General features: G+C 36.9%; 1 protein-coding gene across 1 annotated transcript; it reads right to left on the bottom strand.

The window, feature by feature from the left end:
- Positions 1-2,319: 2,319 nt before the first annotated feature.
- Positions 2,320-11,094, bottom strand: pcp4b (Purkinje cell protein 4b). Its single transcript, XM_044119569.1, has 2 exons — positions 11,034-11,094; positions 2,320-2,943 (listed from the first exon to the last, which is right to left on the bottom strand). Exons 1-2 carry the CDS (start codon positions 11,092-11,094, stop codon positions 2,813-2,815), a joined length of 192 nt encoding a protein of 63 aa, XP_043975504.1. The 3' UTR covers positions 2,320-2,812.
- Positions 11,095-23,265: the final 12,171 nt, after the last annotated feature.

Below are 23,265 nucleotides of genomic sequence, written 5' to 3'. Positions count from 1 at the left end.
TTTGATTAAATATATTTGCATAACATTTATGTGTGACCCAATGGCGAAAATGTCAGTTTTCATAAGAACACAGATGAATAATTACTATCTGTGTCCACACAGTGTGAAATTAATTTCTGTAGCTGTCAGGACACAAACAAATAAAACAGTAACATATCACAAAAAAACAGGATTAATTTTTCCTCACTAATGCACAGCAGATTCAGGCAGAAATCAACTAATAGAGTATAACTAAAACACATCTCACCCACTACCTCCGGATATTAAAGATTTACTCGGCCATCTGCAGGGGAGAAATTCTTCTCCATAGGCAGCACAGACGGCACGGCACGCCGTGACTTTCACAGTCCTGTTCTCAGTGCATGTGGAAATACGCTTACAGTGCATGCATCACCATCGTATTATCGCCACAATGGTCTGAACAGCACATATTTGCTATATGTGATCTCAGAAACGCAAACAAAGGTGCCTCTGTTGACTTCAGAAACCAAACTCTATATTTTTTTCCAAATCAGACAATTCTTTTTAGATGTGAGCAATAAGCCAGAAAATCACTAATCACAGGGAGATGAAGACATGATGGACTGACTGAGAGGAGAGCACAGAAAAGGAGCTTATTATGATGCAAGATCAGAACCAAATCTGCATATGTTTTTGTGATGATTCAAGTAGAGGACACTGACATAGTAACAAAAAGAGGAGTCTGCCATTCCTATGGGAGTAATGCTACCCTCTACGGACACCGAGACTTGGCAGGAGGCTTTAGGAGGCTTTTTAATAATAATTAGGTGATGAAAACAAAGCAACCAAGTAAACAAACAAGAAACTCCGCTGAGGCTGCCTCTTCAAGGAGACCTTAAGTAAAAAAAAAAAATCAAAGATATGGACACTTTTGAAGAACCAGGATTGCTTTATAAAGCCAGCTTTGAGTTAGTAGGTTGATACAGTTAATCTCCATTTATCCACCGTCCAACATCAAAAGCTGGACCATTCACTGCTTTTATTTAAGAGTATATTTCCATAGGTAAAATAATTTAACAGTGAGTGTAGTAGAGTAATAGCTGATTGTGTGCAACTGAAACATTAATTGGAAGGAGCCCCTTCCAACTTAAATGGATGAGGAATTGCCTCTGAAATGTTTGTTTTAACAAGACAACTCCCCAAACACAGCAGTAAATGAGCAGCATCTGTATCGGCAGCTCAAACTTTAGTCCAACAGACAAACTTGTGTTATTGCAAAAACAAAAAATATAGAGGAATGGTGGAATGTTTTGAGGATGCACTTTCTTTTGTGCCTTTTAGACACCACAAACCGTCTGCCTGCAGATAACATAAAACTGTGCATTTTCTCACCATTTTAATCCTCACAAGTTTACAAAGTTAATCTGAGGGATCAATTTCTTGTGGTGTAAAAGTTTATCAGGGACCTAAATTAGCTCAAAGCCCAGTTGCATCCAGTCATGAACCTGAACGTAGGGGAATGAGCTCAACTTCAAGTGTTGAGTATATGTATGGAAAAAACCCTCAGGCCTTAAAATAGACTTTATAGTTCTTCCACTTTTAGTAACATTTAGTTTAATTTGGAAAGAAAGGATACATGCACCTGTTTTCACTGGAACGTAACATTTCTACTTGGACATTACAATGAAATTTCAGGAAATACTGGAAACTTATTTAAGTACTAACTGATACACAAACATCATCAAATGTTATTTTGTGTCCAGTGTTGTATCTGTTTGTTTTAGTTTTAGTCATTTTTAGCGTGACAATCCTTCCTCCTTCTGACTCTTGATCCTTAACTTTGGACACCGCTAGCCTAGAAAGTACCTGACCTCTCCAATGGCTGCTAGAAATGGACACAAACTCCATAGTTGGACGTTCAGCCTGACACAAAATCCTTTATTTATCAATCATTTATCCTGTTTTATCTTAATTATTTTCTTTAGCCATGCTTCATATTACTCATCATGCAGCAGTGCCCTCAGAAGGGACTGTATTTCTAATATCTCCACTTTTTGACAGAACCTGATTTAGGTGGAAAACAAAACTATAATTCTACAATTTAAAACTAAAACCAAGCAAATCTTTATTTGTTGTTTCAAGCTGTAATCAGATTGAAGGAATCAGACTATCTAATACTCTATTTTAATTTTTTGGGGCCTTTTTTCTCAAGCCATATGTGTGATTATAAAATTATTGTATCTATCTGAACAACTTATAAGAGTAAGAATAAAAATAATACTTGCTTACAACATTTATGTGTGTCTTTTTTTTAAACCAGTTATAACTGTGTTTATAGTGTTTTTATGCACAGACACATTTTTCACACAGGTTTTATTTATTCAATGTACACTGACACAGAGCTTTTACAGAACCATGCGGATAAGAAAAATGTTTCAGGGTAAAACGAAAAGCTCCTGGGCAGATTTTCTAAGAGCAAGCTTTAACACCAGCTCAGGAAACAGTCCTGGGTACAGAACAGGAAGGACTAGCATAGGTAAGACTACCAGGATAAGTACAAAAACATAGAGAACTTATCATATATGGAACATGATTGGCAGGACAGAAACCCAAATCTTTAACTTTTTTCTCGTATCTATTGATACAGCAGTAAAATAATAAATTATAATGACAGGGTAATGAGAATTCACAGACATAGTCATAAGATTAACAGGCTATAGCATTCCCTTCCCCACCCAAGCCTTTCACAACCCATTCAGTTTCAACAGGTATGAATTTGTTTACATGCAAATGTCACACCAGCGTCAAAGTGCCATCGCTTCCACGTGGCGACAGATGGACGTAACGCTCACTAGGACTTCTCATCACGCTTCTTCTTCTGGAACTTCCTGAACTGGGACTGGATGGTGACCGCTGCCTTTTCGGTCTCTGGGGCCTCCATATCAATGTCAAAATCCTCTGGGATCTCCGCCTTGGACTCTTCTGGACAGGGAAAAACAGAGTAAATGTTTGAGTGAAGAATTTAGTTATTTTTTGTTTCTGAAATTTCTAATATCAATTCCCAAGTTACTGATCGTAAAGATGGTCAAATATTTTTCTATTGAGGTTAAACGTCTTAATAGCTGAAAGTTGTTTATCTGCTGTAATGAAAGTTGTTTATCTGCTGGAAACTGCTTTTTATAAACAATTTACAGCCATAAAGGTATAATGTACAGAGCTTTATAAAAACATTTAAATTTGTAAGAATTACATATCTACTCTAGGAGTGGAGCATAATTGTGAAGTGGAAGGAAAACAAAACTTGGTCTTTGATAGTGTGTTTTTTACTAGAAATTTTTTTTTAAATTGCAGGATTTGGCCCTCATCCTTTTGATCTGATACCACTAAATTAATCCCAGGAAAACTTTAAAAAAGGCTTGGGAACCATTGGAGGAGCAGGATGAAACTGATTCAAGTATCAGACATTAGACACGAGGACTTTAGAAGACGATAACCTGCTCATGCTGACCAAAGGGGAGTTGGGTGCCACTGAGCTGATTTTGTCCGAGCCGCAGCTAAATGAGGCTCGGCAGCTAGCAAGGATGATAGCACATTGTAAGAGCAAATTCTTGTGTATGACGTTATATTTGTCCACGAACCTGGGCACTAAACTAACGTTAGTCTCACTGGGTGAAGATAGAATAAACTGGGCTCACTGGGCTAATGACTTGTGCCCCCACCCTTTGGTCCACTTTATTGGATCAGTTGAGTAGAAAATAAAACCTGTAGTGTACATGTCAGAACAGACATAATTTTGGAGCAGGGCAGATCAGGACTCTGCGACAGAATGACAAGGAAATGTTGACTTCAGAATCTGTCAATAGTTACAGATGCGTTGCAAAATTAACTTGCCAATTGCTGCTGTTGAATCAAACAACAATGCTATTTTTGTTTCTTTGCAGATTAAGTTATTTCTCAACTCAGAATTGTGGATTTTTGTCTGTTTTATTTTTTTCTCTTTATGCCTAGAAGGAAATATTGATCTGGTGGAGTCTGATCTGTGGAGGTTTCTATAGACAACCACATGACAGGTGAGACCAAAAGCAGAGAGGAGACTCATGTATCGACTGTGCAGCTAATCTTCAGGTTCTCTTGAGGCTGAGTCTAAGTACCACTCTCTTGCAGCTAAAGGAGGAAGCACTAACTGCTGTGTCAAGGCGAGCTTTGAATCCTGCATTAATTGATATTGAATTTTCCAACGCTCTGATGCCTGCTGTTTTCATCCCTGCGGTTTTAGCTGTTGGGCTGCGCCCTTTGCTGTCACCAGTGCAAAAATGCAGTCATGCTGTTAATCTTTATTTGATAAATTGTTGTTTTTTTTTAACTTCAAAGTTTGTCATAGTTGAAAGCAAAGGCAATGGTCAAACTGTCTGCTGTCCTGAGAGAAGCTGAACCTCTGCTCCAATGTCAAGTCGGTTTGCTGGGTAAATTGTTTTACTTCCTGTTAAACAATGGTTACAGCTAGAAACTAGTGACCAGGCCTGAAATCTGTGTGTAGTGATGGACTCAGACCTGAACATGCCGACACACATGAAGACAATTACAAAGTTGACCTTTTATCACCTGAAGAACATTTCTTGGGTTAAAGGACTAATGAGTTTATTTTCAGTCAAATGGATTATTGCAAAAATGTTTCAAGAGGTCAAGCAGAGTAAATGAAACAGATTTTTACTAGCATAAATTTGTTAAAAACATTTTTTCCATTTACTTCACAATTATGCACTACCTGGTGTTGGTCTTTTGAATAAAATCCCAAAATATTATACTGGTGTTCATAGCAGTATTGTGGCAAAATGTTGAGAAAGGTTAAAGAGGTATGAATACTTTTGCAAGGCATTGCATGACTCACTCTGTAAATTGGAAGGTTTCAAGCTGAAATTGTACAAATTAAACATTTGATTCCTAATCAGCCAGTGGAAAGAACAGGTTCAGTAAATCATCTCTGATGTGGTTCCTGCACTATATAAGCAAAAACATTTTGGTCTTACCTCGACCAAATGACCTCAGACATTTGTTATTCCCTCATATATCTGGATTTCTACAGAACAGGTGTATTTATTTAAAAGTAAAACCATAAACTTTTGGGCTAGAAGTGAATTTTGGGTCCCTATACCTTCTTGCAGTAATTTATATATAATTTAACTTTTTTTTTCTTTACTCAGTTTGCAATTGTATGGCAAATTATGAATGAAAACAAAAAACAAATGTATGCAGTATTTTCTGTCAAACATGAGTTTTATGAATAAAATGAAAAGTTTACAGAGTAAATTCTTTTTACCAGCGTTTATGTTCGTGCTGTGTGTGTTTGTTTAGTTACTGCAAACTAATGAGGTCATTGTTTTGGGATTCAGGCATGAGTCTGCCGACCATTATCTTGATTAAAATCTTTCAGACCTGGGGTAAGATTTCCATCCCTCTTTAAGACTGAGGGCAGAAACTGAATGCGACAATGATGGATGACACTCAGTTTGAGGATTTGCCTCCTCATCATGCACAAACACAATGAATTATCAGGCCTATTACCTCTGGCAGCATTTTGAGTGTGACTGTCTTAAACAAATGAGTGTGCAGTAGCTGCCGCAGAGGTGTCAGAGCAGATCATCACATCTGCGCTTTCAGCGGAGGACCAAAATAATTTATTGTGTGTTGTGCCTTTTGGAAATAAAAGCTTAAGGAGACTGACTTCTTTTAAAAAACGATTTGATGGCTCACTGCTAAATTATGTGTTCACAAGCCATGCAATGTGACATCTGTTACTTTTGCTTTGACAAATATGGCAACAGTAGGAGCAGGAGCTTTTAACAGATTTCTGATATAATCCTAATATTGGATAACGAACGGATGAAATTTGAGGGTCGAGAAATGTGAAATCTAAACATTAACTTCTGTTTTGTATTTTGAACATGAGTATTGCCTCCCTGAGGTCTTGATTGTTGTCTAAGTCTCAAACCAGACTCAAAGCTAGAACAGTGGTTTCCTCCAGCGCCACTGGTGGCAGGAAGGAGAATTACACAAACCAAAATATGATCAAGCTGCATTCAACTTGTGATGGAAGTCTGAGGGTAGAACAGGAAATGATTTCACAGGCGAGTTGGAAGGATTTGAGTTGATAATTTCTCTTATAGTTTCCTTAATTTTGTCAGTTAGAGCACAAAAAAAACATGTTCACAAGATAATATATTATGCAAAATGTGTCTCTCTAATTTAAAGACATCTACACCACAGGAGAAGCTAACAATGTATGAGCTAGCTAATATACACAGCTACAAATATACACAGCTTACTTCTATTAGGTCCCCATGTACTAAATGGATTCCATTCCACGGACTGGAGATGCAAACAGTATAAATTGGGTGTAACTGTAAATTAAATGCTGTAGATGCAAACTTATGTCTATTGACATAGTATATTTACAAAGGGTTTTGTTTGTCTACTTTCATGCAGTGCGCCTGTTGGTGTATTTTTGTCTCTAGTTGAATGCCAGTGTGTGTGAAAGTAAATTTTATCTGCCCCAAGGCCTTGAAACACCAGAAGGGAGTCAAAGCACAAGGAAAACCACAGTGATCAATACAGATACACACATGAGGGGATAGTTGTGCATTGATTGGCACAGTGAGTTTTGTTTTTAGGTCAACTTTCATTGACTTTTGGCAAGAACGTATATGTGTAGCTTACTTGAGAATGGAATAGTAAAACTTTAAAAAAGAAACAGGGCAGCGGGGGAGGTTTAACGACCTGCAGAGGGAATATGTGCTTTTAGCTTTCTACAACATTCAAAAGCTTAACAGAAGTAATTTACTCACAATTTATGACAAAATAAGAATAATTCACTCCAGCAATAATTTGGAACAGCAAAGCTAATTAAAAACTGTAAAGAAAATAGGTCATCATCACTTTGGGAGCATGTCCAATGCTAATTAAAAAGATGACTTTGATCTCTGAGGTGAGCCTATATGAAATTACGCCTTTGTCTTTTTGAAATGATGTGGGAGGTGGTGTCGATGTAGCACTTTCTACATGGTTCTGTTGATATAGAACAGAACCATATATTTCTCACATGTAGAAGTTGATTTAAAAAAAAAAAAAAGCTCAGAATTCAGTTGTGACATTCAATATTGACCAGATATGAAAGATAACTATTTTACCTTGACACTGTGTTATGTCTGAGACTGAATTTAATTTAAAACTACTCTCATGCCATTTCCTGACATGAGTGCTGACATATTTAAAAATAATTGTGGGAAGGAAAGGGAAGTCCTGTTACATCCTGCTAAGTACTCGTGTAACCCCATTCTAGGTACTGCATGTCTTTTAGCATCTGTGGTGCAGAATTTGTAATAGTTTTTGATGAGAGAATGGAATACATCATACAGTTACCTAGAAAACAAGGTACAAGTGCATTAATCATCAAGGGAAAAAAGTAAACATCATCAGTTTCAAGCATCCTGCATGTGGAGGTAAGTGGAACTTCTGCAAAGTATTGTGGAGAGATGATCTTATCACCCAAAACTGTGCTAAATTAATGTACGACCTCCTCATACTGTTAAAAATTATCCTGCAATCAGACAATTTATAGTTTTTTAATAACTTGGCATCCACACAGCAGCTCCCTGGTTTCATCTTAGATTGTTTTGTAAATTTTTTATTTTGTATTCAGGTAAGGAAAAGCACCAAAGTGAATAAAAGCTTTTATCAAATTCCATCAACTTGCTACACATTTGTACTTGTTCAATTATTTTTTTTACAACAAGCAATTCTCCTCCTCCCTGCATTAACCAATCTTCCTATTACTGCTGATATCAGGTAAAAAACCTTTGCTGCATCACTGAGAAGCACTGCTGTATGCACTTGTATTTACCCAGTTTAAAATGAGTTTCTATGAATATGGATACATTTGTTTGAAATCGTCCTTGAGCAAGAGAGAGCTTTTCTCTGAAGACTGTGTTGTGCTCAGTGCTCAGGGACGCAGAGTGGGCGAACGTCAATAGCTGAGTTTTTCCCACCTCCCTCACTTTCAGAGTGTGCACTTTGAGTATCTCTGGGAAAGCACTTTTTGCAGGCTACAAATTAATTTTCAAGGTCACACCTCAGAGAAATGCTTTGTGTTTATGTGAGAGAACTGCAAGGTACACACCTCCCTATTATATTTCCGTATTAAGTGAGCAGAAAAAGAGACCTGTGTTTTGTAGTCAGGGAAAAATTGGTCTCCTGCATTCCAGCGTCTGAACCTCTTCTGATAATGTGGATCCAATTAATTGCTGTAGCAAAGTGGTGACTCTTTAATAGGATTCCAACATGGTTAGCTGCAGAATAAGTTCACGTACACTTGCCGTCTTTTCGTTCTGCATTGTCCACAATATAATTTCAAGAGTTTTGTTGAATTTTACTGTAAAATTTAGGTTCAATTTTAAAAAAAAGAAAAACTTTCCAAAACATAGGAAGAGGCAGAAGAGGTGGCGGATGTATGCCAGTTTCCATCATTCCAACATCATTAGAGTTTGTGTCTTGTTGTGCTGATGGAGATCCTCTCATTCTACTCTTCATTCTTTTACCTGATTGAGGATTTTATTTTTCCCTCAGCATTTTTATGCTGAGGGAAAAACAAGCTACTTATGTTCTTATCAAAACATAAGAAGACAACACTGCATGTACAGTTTTCCTTTTGAGGAGATCTTATGTTCCCATTTCTACTTTTGTTTTATTTTACTCTTTGTGCTCTGTAGTGCTGTCTTTCTCTTTCTCCATCACACTGACAGGGTCTGTCAATAAATTACAGTAAAAGTGTGAATGCGATTCATGTCCAATATTTTGCATCGATCTCCCACAATTACAGTTTGCAATAGATCAAAACTTTAACAGTTTAGAACAGAACATCCCTGCAGAGTATGCCGTTATATTGGCGACATGACGAAGTAATATGACTGTCTTACCTGTGCACAAGGACTTGTCATACTGATGATACTGACATGTTCATGCACATGTCAGTATCATCAGTGCATTAAATAGTCATCAGTAAGAGACTGGATACATTTATTTTTGAGAGAGGGACTGAGGCTTTTGAAAAAGAGACTTTTGGAGACAATCCACGGTGTTTTGCTGTTTGTACAAATTGTTTTTAGAAATGCACTTACTGTTATGCAATTGTTAAAAATCATCAAGAAATGCACCAAAGTGACTGAGGAAAAACTGCAAATGAACTAAAACTCTTGTAGCTGGGAACTCAAAATTGTCCTATTCAGGTATTATAGTAAGTTGTTAATACCTTGTCCACTTACCTGCCCTATTGTTATTCTTACATGGTCCTGACTATTAGAAACTCTGGTTCTGCTACAGTTCTGGTTGCTTCCCTATGGAATGGTGAAGTACTGCTGAGTCAGGGTGGCACATCAAATTACAGTCATGATTTAAGAGAGGTGAAAGCAGAGAGGATATTACTTTTCTCGTTGAAGACTTTATTTGCTTTGCTGGGATAAGTTTAATGACAGCGGCTCAAGAATAAACATGATTTGCAACGCACTTGGCACATGAAGCAGATTTTTATTTCCCCCAGGACCAAACTGACACCGGCTGTCTATCGGTGTGGAGGGAGGTAAGGCAATCACCGCAGAGATGTGATCAGAGAAGTTGATGGCCATTAGAACTTTGTCTCCTGGTGCCTGGATTCTCAGAATTAAAATGTAAATTCAGCCGCTGTATTGTGAAGAGACAAGAATGGATGCTTCTGTGGATTTTTACAGATTATTATGAATATCCAGCACAAGACTTTGTAGGGGGTTAAACATGCCAGACGATGTTTAGCAATGTGATCAACTTTATAGGAGATTTCAGCTTTGGAAACCTGAGCAGTACATGGAAAATGTTCAGTAAATGTCAGTGTTTTTGTTCTTATTATTATATTACATATTTGCTAATTCTCAAAGCATTCTATTTGTTTTACTTATCTGGTGTTTAGTGATACTTCTTTACTATATATTCATTTGGTTTATTTTTCAAGGAATTTTTTTGAAATAATTGATTACATTGATATGAATTAATATTTACTTATGTGTTGCTGTTGATCTATATTTCCGGACATAGAATGGTTTAGAAAAATGGACAGATGAAATGGTCGAAGTGGAGGCTGACACATGAGACTTCATGGCATGTGAAAAGGTTAAAGTTTATGGATTGTATCCCATCATGAGGGGAGAACTGGATGCAGAAGATAATGCATTGTTCTGTGTTTTTTCCAGAACCGAAGAGACCACCTTCCCAACATATGTATAAACACGTGAAGAAGGATAACTAGGGAGAGCATCTCTCTGTTAGTTAGAAGTTTGATGACTTACGTACTGTATCTCGTTTTGTTCTTCTTGATCAAGCAAAGTGTTGAAACAAACATTTGTGAGTTTGCCTCTGACTAGATTCTGCCTTGAAGGCTTCTTTAGTAATAATTTTCCTAACAGGTTTAATTAAGTGTACATAAATATTATTCAACAAAGATTGGCAATTGGTGATCACTGAAGCATTTGGCTCAAGAAAAACAACAACAGAACTCAGAGCTACAGTGACAGTAAAAGCATTTCCTCACACATTATGGGAGTCGAAGCTTCTGGCTGGGAAATTCCTCATTAATGCTGCATATTTACAAAACACTTTTATGTCCAGAGGTGTTACGATAAGCTTTCGTATCCATCAGTTCTCAGTGACCATTTCATCTGTGAGTTTGATGACATTGTTTAATGCATGTCCTCAATTCTACCTAAAAATCACATGATATCTCAAAGTCTCATAACACAGTGAGAGGATCTGACAGGAAATCCTGAGATATGGTTGCGTTTGTGTGCATTTCAGCCCCAGTTACGGTCATTTGTTATGAGTCTGTTGAAGCCTGGACCAGAGATATATGAGCTGTGACATACAGTCTAATTAGTGCTACTCTGGTTCTTCTCTTTGCTTTGTTTCCACTGTTTTAAGGCATACCATTGTTCATTTATTTTGTTTTTAAAGAAGAAAAGAATCTAAAAAGTTTCAGTATGTGTCTTTCTTTTTACCTTTTCCCCCAGAGGACTTGTTGCTGCCAGCAGCAGGCCCTGATCCTTGTCTCTGCAACATAAAACAAGAGATGGGTTACAACAGAACATTCCTATCCGTTATACTCTAAAACACATCAAAATGTATTCCCTTAAGCTGCTGTCACTCTGCTTCTTGTCTCACCTTGAGTGTTAGTGAATTAGAAAAATGGCATGAGGGTTAATTAAAGGCAAATTTGCAAAATAAAGTCCTGTTGTATTTGCAATATGTTTGATGCTTTTTATGTGCTTCTCTACTGGGTTGTGTACTGGAATCATGTTTTGCTGCATCTTTACATTACAGGACGTCACAGTCTAGGAAAAAGGAATGGCCTCTTAAGAAAGTAGTACAAGTAAGTTTGATTTTCATTTTCAAGCATCCTGCACACTGAAGTGAGTAAACCATCTCGAAAGCATGTGATGTGTGGGATTAAATGATATTATTGGGTTATTGCTGAACATATTAGCTGCAGTTGTGGGACATTTGACAGTAGAAAGTACAGCACAGTAACCAGGAATGACCAGAGGTTTTGTCCCTTGCACTACCTGGCACTGTCACACTACCGAACTTACAAGAGCACTGACATAAACAAATAACTTTATTACCTCTTAATTGCCACAGAGCAGAACCACAAGCAACATTCATGCCTTTATTACCACGTTTCATTGCATTGTTGATATTTTTGGAGTGCATTTATGCAACACAGCTGGTGTTAGATGAATGTATTGAGTGCTGAAGAAGAGGTTAAGATGTTGCAAAATGCTGTCTGGAGACCAAAGCCCAGTAATCTGTGGGGTTATGAGTTTGTGTGTGTGAGGATTTATGCAGCTTATAAAGGCCTGTTAATACATGGTCACAAGATATTGACTGCACTCATTAAAATTCCATCTACCTCATAAGATAATGGGCTGTAAAATGGACCGCTGGTTATGAGCAGGAAAACCACAGAATTTGCTGCAGCCTGAAGGACATAGTCAGCTATAGTGTGTACTCAGTTCCTCCATAAATATACAGCTGTGATGTGATATAATTGTACATGTTCCCTGTTACCAGATATAATCATTATGTTTATATTCTAAAGCCACAGCATTTATCTAAATGTCAACTACCATTGTTCGATGGCCATTTATTTACCCCAGCACATTACCTGCGTTCCAAGCTGTCTTGCTCTGGATTTTGTTTAATAAACTGCAAATGGGAACAGATCTCCAGAGAAATAACACAGACCAGCTGTGTAAATCTATCCAGTACTCGCTTTTTTTTTTTTTTTTTAGAAAGTGTGCAATATGATTTTAGTCAGTATGCATTTAAAACAAAAGTACAGTAGTAAGCACAAAAAGGCTAGAAAGGTGGAATATCTACAGTCTGACAACTAAAATATTAATATACTATATTACTATCATAAATAGTTTTGTCTTAGGTGATGAATATCCCTTGTTTGGAAATATTTACACATCTACTAAAATATTAGTAAAGCGTTTGATATATTTGTTCAGATCTTTTGGATTTTGAAAGATTGCATTAGCACAATAGTCATGAAAACAGAATGTATTACAGAAAGGAGTACTAGACAATGTGAGCAGCTTAAAACTACATTTAATTATTCAGCTTTAAGTATAAAGCACAGAGAAGACATGAATCTAATTATGAAAGTATCAAAGCATTGAAGCATCGAAGGAACAGGAACAGGCTGAAAAAATGTGGAAAAAAAAGTAATTTTTTTTAAATCAGAGCAAACATTAGTATGCATGAGAAGCTATATGCTACGGGGAAAATAGACTGGCTTACACAAGTTTACAGTTCAACATTCAGCTGTTTTTCTGGTCAACACAATAAGTTTTGATCAGCACTGCAAGGACTGCAAATGTAGAAAAGGAAAGTCTTAAAGTCATATGAAAAAAGGAAATCCAGAGATGCAATGATTTCTCGAATCACTAAAATAATTCTATTTTAAAAAATCCTCAAGGTAAAATCCCTTTGTCTCATTTCTTCATTTAACTTCAACTTCATTCTGCTCAATTGACTAATTTATTCTCATCTTTACTCTCTTCACACGGTTATGTGTTTCACAGAGGACAGTTACTGTAGTTGTACAGCATATTTTAACTAAATGTCAAAAGTGTGTGTTGAAGGGAATTAGACAGAATTTAGCTAATGAAAGGTTCGAAATCCCTTTTTTAAAACCATAAACTCACCACACACCAGTTCTGGCAAGGATTGGTAACAACTCTGTTTGGTGTGGACTGCTGTGCTGAATAAAGAAGACTTAAAGCTAACTAACTATTTTTTAGCATAAGTAATGTGTTTAAAATTTTAAGATTTATCTATTATTATATGTTCTTCTCTGTGATGTTTTTTTTAAAATTATATTTAAATTTACATTTTTCAGACTAATTTACATCTGAATGATGAAAGCTGTTGTCTATTGTAGAAGATTCTGTGCAACCATTGTAACGGGATTTCAGTTTGGCAGCAATTGTGCTGGAAAAATTACGTGTGCTTTAAAAATTAAGTCAGAATTGTCCGAGTCCCTTAATCGTGAACGTGTTTTATTACCAGATGGTAGATCATTTTTAACTTTAGTTTATGTACACAGCCTGGGTGAGAGCTTTCTATTTGAGAAGGAGGGTGAAGACAGCAGAGAAGGATTATTACAACGCTCTGCAGCTAAGATGTAGAATAATAAAGAGCTACGGCGGGAAGATGAATGGCCAGAATTATTTCTTTGACTGCATTCTCTGGTCTGGTGAAAAAAATAAAAAATAAAATTAAGGATGGAGGGAGAGTTTGCTGGACTATTGAGGGTTTGCTTTCTGCCCTGTGTTTTTCTGTGTTGATTGTGACTTTATGTTCTTAAAAATAACTGAGACAGAACACATGGCACAGGCACTTTACACTTACAGCACACCTGTCAAGTTTTGGATTTGAGAGTACAGGAAAAGTCGCCGTCAAGGTGACAAAATAAGGTTAGAAGATGGGCAGGGAGCTGGAGAAGCACAGCGGGAATGGGGGTAAAGAACGGTAATTTCCCAGCCAAAATGGGAGAAAATGGGAGACTGGACAGGTATGTCACAGTATCAAAAAAGTTTAACCCATAAAATCCCAGTAAAATGCATTTTTGATTTTAATATTAAAAAACATGAGCAAGTTGAAGGACTATGAATACTATTTTAAGCCCCTGTACATAAAAGTAACAAAATTGCATTAAATTTGAAAAATTAAACTTCAGCCAAACAATTTGAAAATCTGAGCGTTTCTTACACACCTTTTCAAATGTTGACAATGGCTCCCACTTGGATAAAAAAAAATCATAGATGACTTTCCTAATAAAATTAATGTTTGTATATCTTAAGATTACAACACCATCTGACTAAATCCATCTGTCCCACATAACATGCCGTACCAGTGTCTTTTCTTGGCCAATTGTTACGCTCACCACCAGGTCAGAAAAAAATCCAGAGAATCACTGTGCAATATTATACTTAATTCAATTACACCTTTTTATTACTTTTTTACAATCTTCTTTGAACAAACCCAGGAGGAGGCAGCGGTAACAAGGCACAGTGAAAGAGAGACAGGAAATTGTTTCATTTAGCTCGCGTGTGTCTGTCTACCTCCTGGGGGATTTAGATCCAGTAACTTTCATCACAACCCTCTCACAGCTATTCACTTCCTTGTTCAAAGGTTTCCAATTTGGTCGTGTCAGAAGGGTTTTGCATGCTTTAATGGCAGAGGAGTTGAGAAGGCATCATGTTATGTGTCTTCTTTTCTGAGCTTCTCTCTCTGCATTATTAATCCAATGCTTTCAATGAATTTCAAACAGTACGGGCTACGCTTTGATGCTGCATGTGGAGAGGCATGTGTGGCAACAGAGTATGAGGCATGCTTGTTAGCTCAGAGCACAACACACTCACTTCTCTTGAGAAGAAGCATCTAAATTGGGGCGGCTCTTTGATGCACTTCTGAGTTTCTGAAAACTCATCACTCAAACTGTGTGAAAATGCCTTATATGCATGCAACACAGCAGAGGATGTTTACTTGCAGTGCTCATCAGAATGATACCGGATAGTTTTTTTTACATGTTTGTCAGTGGTACTCTGAAGGGGGACAACTTATCACATTTCTCTGTGGCGTGTCATATTACAGTAACTCTGCTGAGCTTCCCTCCTGACAGTCTTCAGCTTTTGTATTGTTTCTGAAACCTCTAATCCAAGTTAAAAGACAGAAATCGAGTCTTTCCAGCAGTCCTCTCTAATGCCCATGAAATTAACTGCGGAGCCCATGGTAGTTTCTCCTTCACAAAGCACCAATTTGTTTCCCAAAAATCCTGATGTGGTACGAGCAACACAAAGCCAGTCCAACCTTGCTCCACTGCACCAGCAGCACCTGCATGTCTGGAGCCCTGCAGCTCATTTGCATTCATGTTTGCTTGAATACCTTTAATATTGATGTAACATTGCAGCTTTGTTGAGCAAGATTAATTGCAAAGGCTGGATAGCTACTTATTTTCATGTAATAGAAGCTTTTTGATGGGTTCATAATGGGATTTACAAGCATGGACAACTTAATTTAAATTATACATTTAAAGCCAGTTGTTTTCATACACCATATAAAAAGATACTTAACCATCATCTTCTATTTGACCAAAGCCAGTGGAAGTAGTGATAGAATATTTTTACAAAATTATTTTAAAGTCAGAGCCAAAGGTTTTCTTAAATTTACTTAGTCTTTGATGGATTCGGATTCATGGCTTAAACCAGATGTTATTATTTCACATGCTTCTTATTATGGTTTGTTTGAGAATCGAGCCAATCCTAACCATAGGACTGATGTAACCAAGTCAAGTTTGTATCTCAAAGTTCACCATTACATTGATCTTTTTTTCTTTAAGTTAAAACGTTTCAACGTCTCCATTTAGGTATTTAAATTTGTTGTAGTTTTAATTGTTGGTGTTCTTGTAATAAGTCATATTTATCACTAAAAACACTAAAAATTACTTCAATGCATTTTGCTACTTTTGAACTACTGACATATTTGAGTGACCCATCATTGGATCTTAAAAGAAGGAGGGCAGGATGCTTGGCAGTCCTGTGTCAGATAGATCAGCACAGCAGTGCAGTCAAATTCAATTCAATTTCTGACACCTTTTGGTAAAAACTGATTTTTCTGAGTAAGCACAGCTTAAACTGAGTCATTTCATTTTCTCCAGTCCCTTCTCACGAGGAAGCTAGTTGCTGCATTGGAAAGCTGATTGCATTAAGTCATTAACTTTACAAAAATGTCTTACATTGATCAGACATGTGGTATCAGAAAGATAGAGAAGAGCCTGGCACAAAATGAACAGCATGATAAAAAAATATGATTCAGATATAAACTTTATTTATGTAGAGGAGCTATTCTGAGACACATTGTCTTGGAGTGAAGCAGTCACACTAATTGGAAACACCTGACTTCGCTCTTCTCTTCTATATGAAGGCTCAGGTGCTGAGCTGTGCTCAGGTGGATAATGGGTCTATCTCTCCCTTCTCCCTTCCATGATTGTGTGGTTGGGTTGAAATGACTTTCATAAAACGCCTTGAGATGACGTGTTGTGAACTGATGCTATATAAATAATCTGAACTGATCAGATATTACATGTGCTTGTGGTGTTTTTCCGAACTCTTTGCTTGTTAACTTCTAAAAGCTTACAGGAGCAAATACATAATGAGTAATAAATTTGCAGTTATGAGCATTTGACACTCTATTACACCTATTAATCTCTCCTGAGATGATGTTACTGTAGATGTCAGCTCTGAAGCCATGATAATCATGTTGTACTCAGAAGCGGGGGAGGGGTTAAACAGGTTATAATTTGTCTTAAATTCAAGGTGTGCCCTGGGGTCCTTTGGGTTATAGAGAAAATGCTCTGCTAAGCACAGAGGTGATGAGGAGCTATCAGCCTCCCGAGTGGAGAGGAAAGCGGCCCAGCTACCGCTGAGCAGCTATGCAGCTGAGCCGAGTGTAAATTGCAATAACAGCGGCTCGATTACTGAGGGGGTAAGGGACCTTAGCCTCACTGTGCGGATAAACAAAAACATGCTCACACAAGTGAAGAAGTCAGTACAGCTATAAACACAACCTAACACAATTTGGAGGATAAGAAATCGCCAAAGCTGAAAAATGAAACAATGATTATATGAACCTGAAGGAGAAAATTGAGAGCAAAGATACCAACTGTAGCTCCTTTTTAATCATTAACAGACTCAGAGGTGTACAAGGTCAGTAGGCCATGTTTTTTGTGTGTTTAGAAATGACCACTGTGGCATCCTGCCAATTGATTCTTCTGGGCTTTCAGCTGGAATACCATAAGGAGAAGCTATAAACAAACAAACATAAAGCAGAGATAATAGTCGCACAAACACATACTCCCTCAAAACAAGCAGAGCAATAAAACTGTGGATTCAGTATGCATTACACATCACGGAAGTTTTATACACCGTGTTCCAGATTATTATGCAAATTGGATTTAAGTGTCATAAAGATAAATTTTTTTGTTGTGCTATTAAATTTATAGATGGTATTGTGTGTCAGGGCTCTTTGAATCTCTATAATTAATTTCAGAGAGCTGGGTTGATTAGTTTTTCTGGTGAGCTCAATTAAAGGAAATCTACTTAAAAAGGATGTTCCACATTATTGAGCAGGCCACAGGTTTCAAGCAATATGGGAAAGAGAAAGGATCTTTCTGCTGACAAAAATGATCAGATAGTGTAATACCGTATGACAAGGTATGAAAACATCAGATATTTAACAAAAACTGAAGCGTTACTGTACTGTGAAGAGATTTGTGGCTAATTCAGAACAAAGATGGGTTTGTGCAAGGAAGGTTTCTGTTAGACAAATTCATCAGATTAAGAGAGCAGCTGTTAAAATGCCCTTTCAAAGTAGCAAACAGTTATTTGAAGCTGCTGGTGCCTCTGGAACCTCAAGGTGGAGGATCCTCCAGAGGCTTGCGATTCTAACCAGAGCTCACAAGCAGAAACGGTCGCAGTGGGTCCAGCCGTACATGAAGATTAATTTTCTACACACTTGTTCACTGATGACTGCTGTGCAACCCTGGATGGTCCAGATCGACACAGTAGTGGATTGGTTGTGGATGGTCACCACGTCCCGACATGGCTGTGATGTCAGCAAGGAGGTGGTGGAGTCACTCTTTGGGCTGAAATCCTTGGTCCAAATTCAGAGTCCATGAAGGTGTGAAAATGACTCAGCAAAGTATGTGGACTTTCTGACTGATCACTTTCTTTCATGGTTCAAAAAGAAGAGCCATACCTTCAGTAGCAAAATCATCTTTATGCATGACAATGCACCATCTCATGCTGCAAGGAATATCACTGTGTCATTGGCTGCTATGGGCATAAAAGGGGAGAAACTCATGGTGTGGTCACCATCCTCCTCTGACCTCTAACCTCAACCCTTCTTGAGAACCTTTGGAGTTTCCTCAAGCAGAAGATCTGAGGGTGGGATGCAGTTTATATCAAAACAGCAACTCTGGGAAGGTATTCTGACATCCTGCAAAGAAATTCAAGCAGAAACTTTCCACAAACTCACAAGTTCAATGGATGCAAGAATTGCACAGGTGATATCAAAGAAGGTTCCTATGTCAACATGTAACTCGCTCTGGTAAGATGTTTTTGATTGAAATAGCTTTTGATTTTTTGTACATGTGACCACTTAATGCTGCACATTCAAAGAATGACTGTTTGCAGTTCTTTATAATCTATAAATGTTTAAAAAATCTGCTGTGAAAAATAATTTAGAACAGTGCATTTTGAGTTTTTTATTTAAAAAAAAAATACTGTTCTCATGGGGAGCTTTGTTCAGTAAAATTTTTATCTATACTGTAATAGTTCATGACTTGAAAATTATACTGACCATTTATATTGACCATTTAAGAAAATCTGAGAAAATGTCACTTGCATAATAATTTGGAACACAGTGTATGTATTAGTGTAAAGAGAGGGAAAAGAGTGAGGACATTTTCTTTGAGAAGCCACACAAATTCCTTCTGCAGAAAGCCCGTCTTTATTCTCTTATAGCTAAGACAGAATTCATTTCGTCATTTTCCACCTAACTTTTCAGAGTGCGATCTGGACAAAAAGAAACTTTTAAACTCCCAGTTGGTAGGATGGAGAGGATTAATATGTGTTCAATTCCCCAAAAACTTAAATTGGGGTCAAATTTGATCTTTATTAGATTGAAATAAAACAGATCCAGACTAATATGGACCCCTAATGTGTTTATTCTGCAATTTTCACTGCTGTAATGCTGAGACTCATGAAGAGAGTTTAGAGTTTAATGGAGCAAATAAATCTTCGTTTTATCAAATTTGCTTATTGGCTGTCATGTGGAGAACCATAGAAGACTGATGCAGCTTTAATGCCATCTATAATACATGAACAGTCAGTGGCCGATTACCACGGCTTGGAATGGAAACAGTCTTTCAGTCCAAATCTGCCCAGCAACAGCGAACACTATTAGCTTCTGGAAAAAAAGAAATGAGCATTTTCATACTGTGCTGTAAGTTGAGCTCACTAAAACAGAGAAATAACTGTATCTCCCCAGTTGATATCTACGAAAAATTAACAAGTGTTGCAATAATAAAAATATTAATGTAATTTAAATCAATAATATTTGTAAGGATGGACAATATGGCCAAAAAACGTTCACGATATGAAACATTTCATATCAGTCAATATGGACAATTGTTGATATAAATAGTTATTGATTAGTTTCTGGAATAAATATCTGAAATACTGCCAAACTAGTGGAATGATGTTTTCTGTTTTGTCCACAGTTTTCACTCCACAAACATTTTGTATTCACACATGTGATAATTTCACAATATGAGACATCTTAATGTCAATATATGTTATTCATCTACAAACTTGTGAAAGGAATAAAAAATGATAGTTTTCTATAATACTCACTAAAGACTAAAGATTTAGGGGATTTAAATCTTAAATTTTAAGATTTGAAGAACCATCATTAAAGATTTAGAAAGGCCATTCCCACTAGGATTCCTCCCTAGGAATAGTTTTAAAGTTTTGAGAAGTGCCTTGATCCTGTCAGTACCGGGAGGTCGCGATGACCAAATATTTCTCTGTATCTCACTGATCTCTGCTTGCTGTGTTCCTCGTAGAGCAAAAGACAACTGCAAGCTGACATTAAAAAGGTATACATTTTACAGATCTCTCTGGTATCTTTCCGTCTGCACATATTTCCCGCAGACTGCTTGCAGTGTAGAAACAAAACGTGTAAAATAAAAGGAAGGTTTCGTAAATTTGCCCCTCTGTGTTTAACAGGTAGAAAGCTGGTGGGAACAGTGGGGAGAGTTTGAATGTGTAGCAGTGTTTCCATGACAGTAACATGTTCACAGGATCCACAAAGATAATCTTCAAGGTTATGTTCAGATGAAGCTGCTCTGCTGAGTTTCTGTGTTCATTGTCTAACCTCTCTCTCCTCCTATCTATTCACCTCCTCACAAATCAGTCCCCCCCTCCTCACAGTGCAGCCAGTGGGAGTGTGTGTGCGTGTGTACTGTATGCTCTTTACTACAAGTGATGTATGTGTGTGTGTTACAGACCACTCATCTGTATGAGCTCCACTGGCAGTTACATAAAGCATACTGTCATAAGGGCTACAGGGCATACTGAAGCATTGCCAAATCAGTGCTGGGTCAATAACTCCCCGTTGCAGATTTTTTTTTTGGATTTTCTTTCTTTTGTTGGGAAGCCAGAACACATCCAGACAGAAATAAGGAGAAAGTGGGTGGTTTCTACCTCATGCTGTGTGGCAAGAGGTCAGTAATTGCCATTAGATCTAGAGGTTTCATGGGAGCTGAAAACAGATTTTAGGCACAGTAATTAGAGCAAAGAGGTTCTGGTGAATAACATAAAAACCTGTGCAAAAAAAAACATATTTAAAAATAATTACATAATGCCACTGAGGCATGAAATAAATAATTTAGTGCGAAATTTCTCTAATCTAATTATTTTATTCATAATAAATCTAGCAAAATTTATCTTATGACAATCTGACATTGAAAGATTCAGTCACAAATATATTAGAAACTGTACAATGAGGGAATTAGACGGTGCTTTTTATCTTGTATATGACTCTACTGAAGAAGATAACTCGTTTTACTGTAAATTATTCCGCACAAAGTCTTTTAAACATAGCAATAGGTAAATTGGGATAGGTAAATTATTACCCAGTGACACTACTAACCTAAGTAATACAACAAGTTCAAGCAATTATTGAAAAAAATGACATAAAATCACACAGTGCAAATTTGTAAACTCCTTAATTTCTTTGTGAATGCCAGAGAGAAAAAAGGCAACCACAACAAGCAAAAACTGAGAAATGGCTGAAACTGTTATTTGAAGAAATATAAATTAGGACTATGTGCAAAGCAAGTATTGTTAACAGGGCTTTATCTCCAGAAATGTAACTACATAATACACAGCCTTGATGCTTTAAATAGATTGAATGTAGGTGTTTCCATCCTTGTGGCCAAAAGATTTGATTTAGTCTATTTTCTAACCTCACCATGACCACATATGGCAGTTTTAGAGGAGCTTTTTCAATCCAAAAACATTCTTAAAATAAAAAATATCCTCTATAAAAATTGTGAAACCTTCCTTTGTATTTAGTTTTAGTAGAAAATGTATCACTACAACAGAGTGTCTCGGCATATTTAGTGCAACAATACATGGAGTTCAGAAAGCAAATGATGGGCAAAATATGTGCAGGAAATTGAGCAATTTCTTGGTCAATATCTGTGTGATATTGGTTATCTGTGTTTAACATGAACCAAAATAATCACAAGTCCTTTGTAAGTCTTAAGTGATCTGCACAACAGAAAGTCATCAACACGTGTCCCTTACATCTATCAGGCATTTAACAACTGGAGCAACCGCTTCACTGTTTGCAGTGTTCATTGCTGCTACCATTGTCAGCTCCTGCCTGCCAGTCCTCTGAGAAACATCTACATGTTTTCTGTCCTTTCACGTATGAGATGAGGTAGACTTCTGCTAAAATAATGAGTGTATGCTAAAAAGGCATGGCATTAATTTTTTCATAAAAAAGATGTCTTGGAATATCTTCTACCAAGTTATTTAGTTATTTTTATCAATCTAATATTATTTCAGAGTGTGTTTGCTTAGCAGCTGTGAAATCTACCACTGCCTATTTAATAAAGAGTAATATGCCACACACATTTGCCGCCCCTGAAGTAAAATCATAAAACTCATAAATATGAAAACGGCTATTTTTATTACAATAGGGTTGCCGCTTTCCTAGCGCAAAAGACAAAAAGAGTGAAAAGGAAGAAAAGAAATACAACCTAGCGTTGGATGTTTTTTTTTATATAGTGCAACTTAATGAGCCAAGAAATTGGTGAGTTTCTTTCATTAGAGTGGGTGCCTCTAATCTCAGTGGACTGGTTTCTTCACTTTGGGATTTAACACAGAGTGCACTTCATTGATGAAAGCTGCAATAAACTAACCAGCGAGTCAGTAAATAAATGAGGTTGTTTGCTTCGATCAACTGGAAGTTTGGTTCAATCGCCAAGCTCATTTACCAAAGCTCTGCAGCAGCAAAGAGAAAATGTACTTTTCCCCTGAATCACAAGGAAATCAACACTTGTTTCCTCAGCAATGCTTCTTGTTCAGGGAGCATTTTTAAATTTAAGTAGATGTGAGAATTTAACAAAACTGCCAGATGCGCATGGAGAAGTTCAAATGACACAAATGATGTCTCAGTTTTAATCATAAACTTACAAGAAGAGGAAGTTTAGTAACCTCCTCACAAATCAGTCCCCGTCCTCACAGCACGTTCTGTACTGAAGCAGTTGATGTAAGGCATTTTTTTGTTTATTATAAATGTATATGTTTTACTTTGGAGAGGTGTTGAATTAATTCATTGTGATGTCAAAACCTCTCATTATTTGCTGCACTGCCATTTGTCATTTATGTTACTCTTAGTCATTTATATGTTATAATGAATGCGTTTTCTTTTCATAACAATATAAAACTATTTCTAAAAACCAAATCAAGATTGATGCAGATATACACAAAACCTTTACTGTAATTAGAATTTGTTTGGAATATGCAGTTTGTTAAGCCACCTGGTCATTATTTGTTTTGGTTTTTAGTCTTAAATCATCTTTCCAAT

This window comes from Gambusia affinis, linkage group LG06 (assembly GCF_019740435.1).
Source record: "Gambusia affinis linkage group LG06, SWU_Gaff_1.0, whole genome shotgun sequence".
In the NCBI taxonomy this organism is placed as follows: Eukaryota; Metazoa; Chordata; class Actinopteri; order Cyprinodontiformes; family Poeciliidae; genus Gambusia; species Gambusia affinis.
The sequence above is the reverse complement of the archived record's forward strand: the minus strand, read 5'-3'. Positions and strand labels throughout refer to the sequence as shown.

What these genes read in the sequence shown, in the direction of transcription:
- pcp4b (XM_044119569.1), bottom strand. Translation starts at nt 11,094, where the DNA reads ATGTTGCAGAGACAAGGATCAGGGCCTGCTGCTGGCAGCAACAAGTCC. An exon ending in CAAGTCCTCTGGGGGAAAAG is followed by an intron (nt 2,944 to 11,033) that starts GTAAAAAGAAAG and finishes TTCCCTGTCCAG; the next exon opens with AAGAGTCCAAGGCGGAGATC.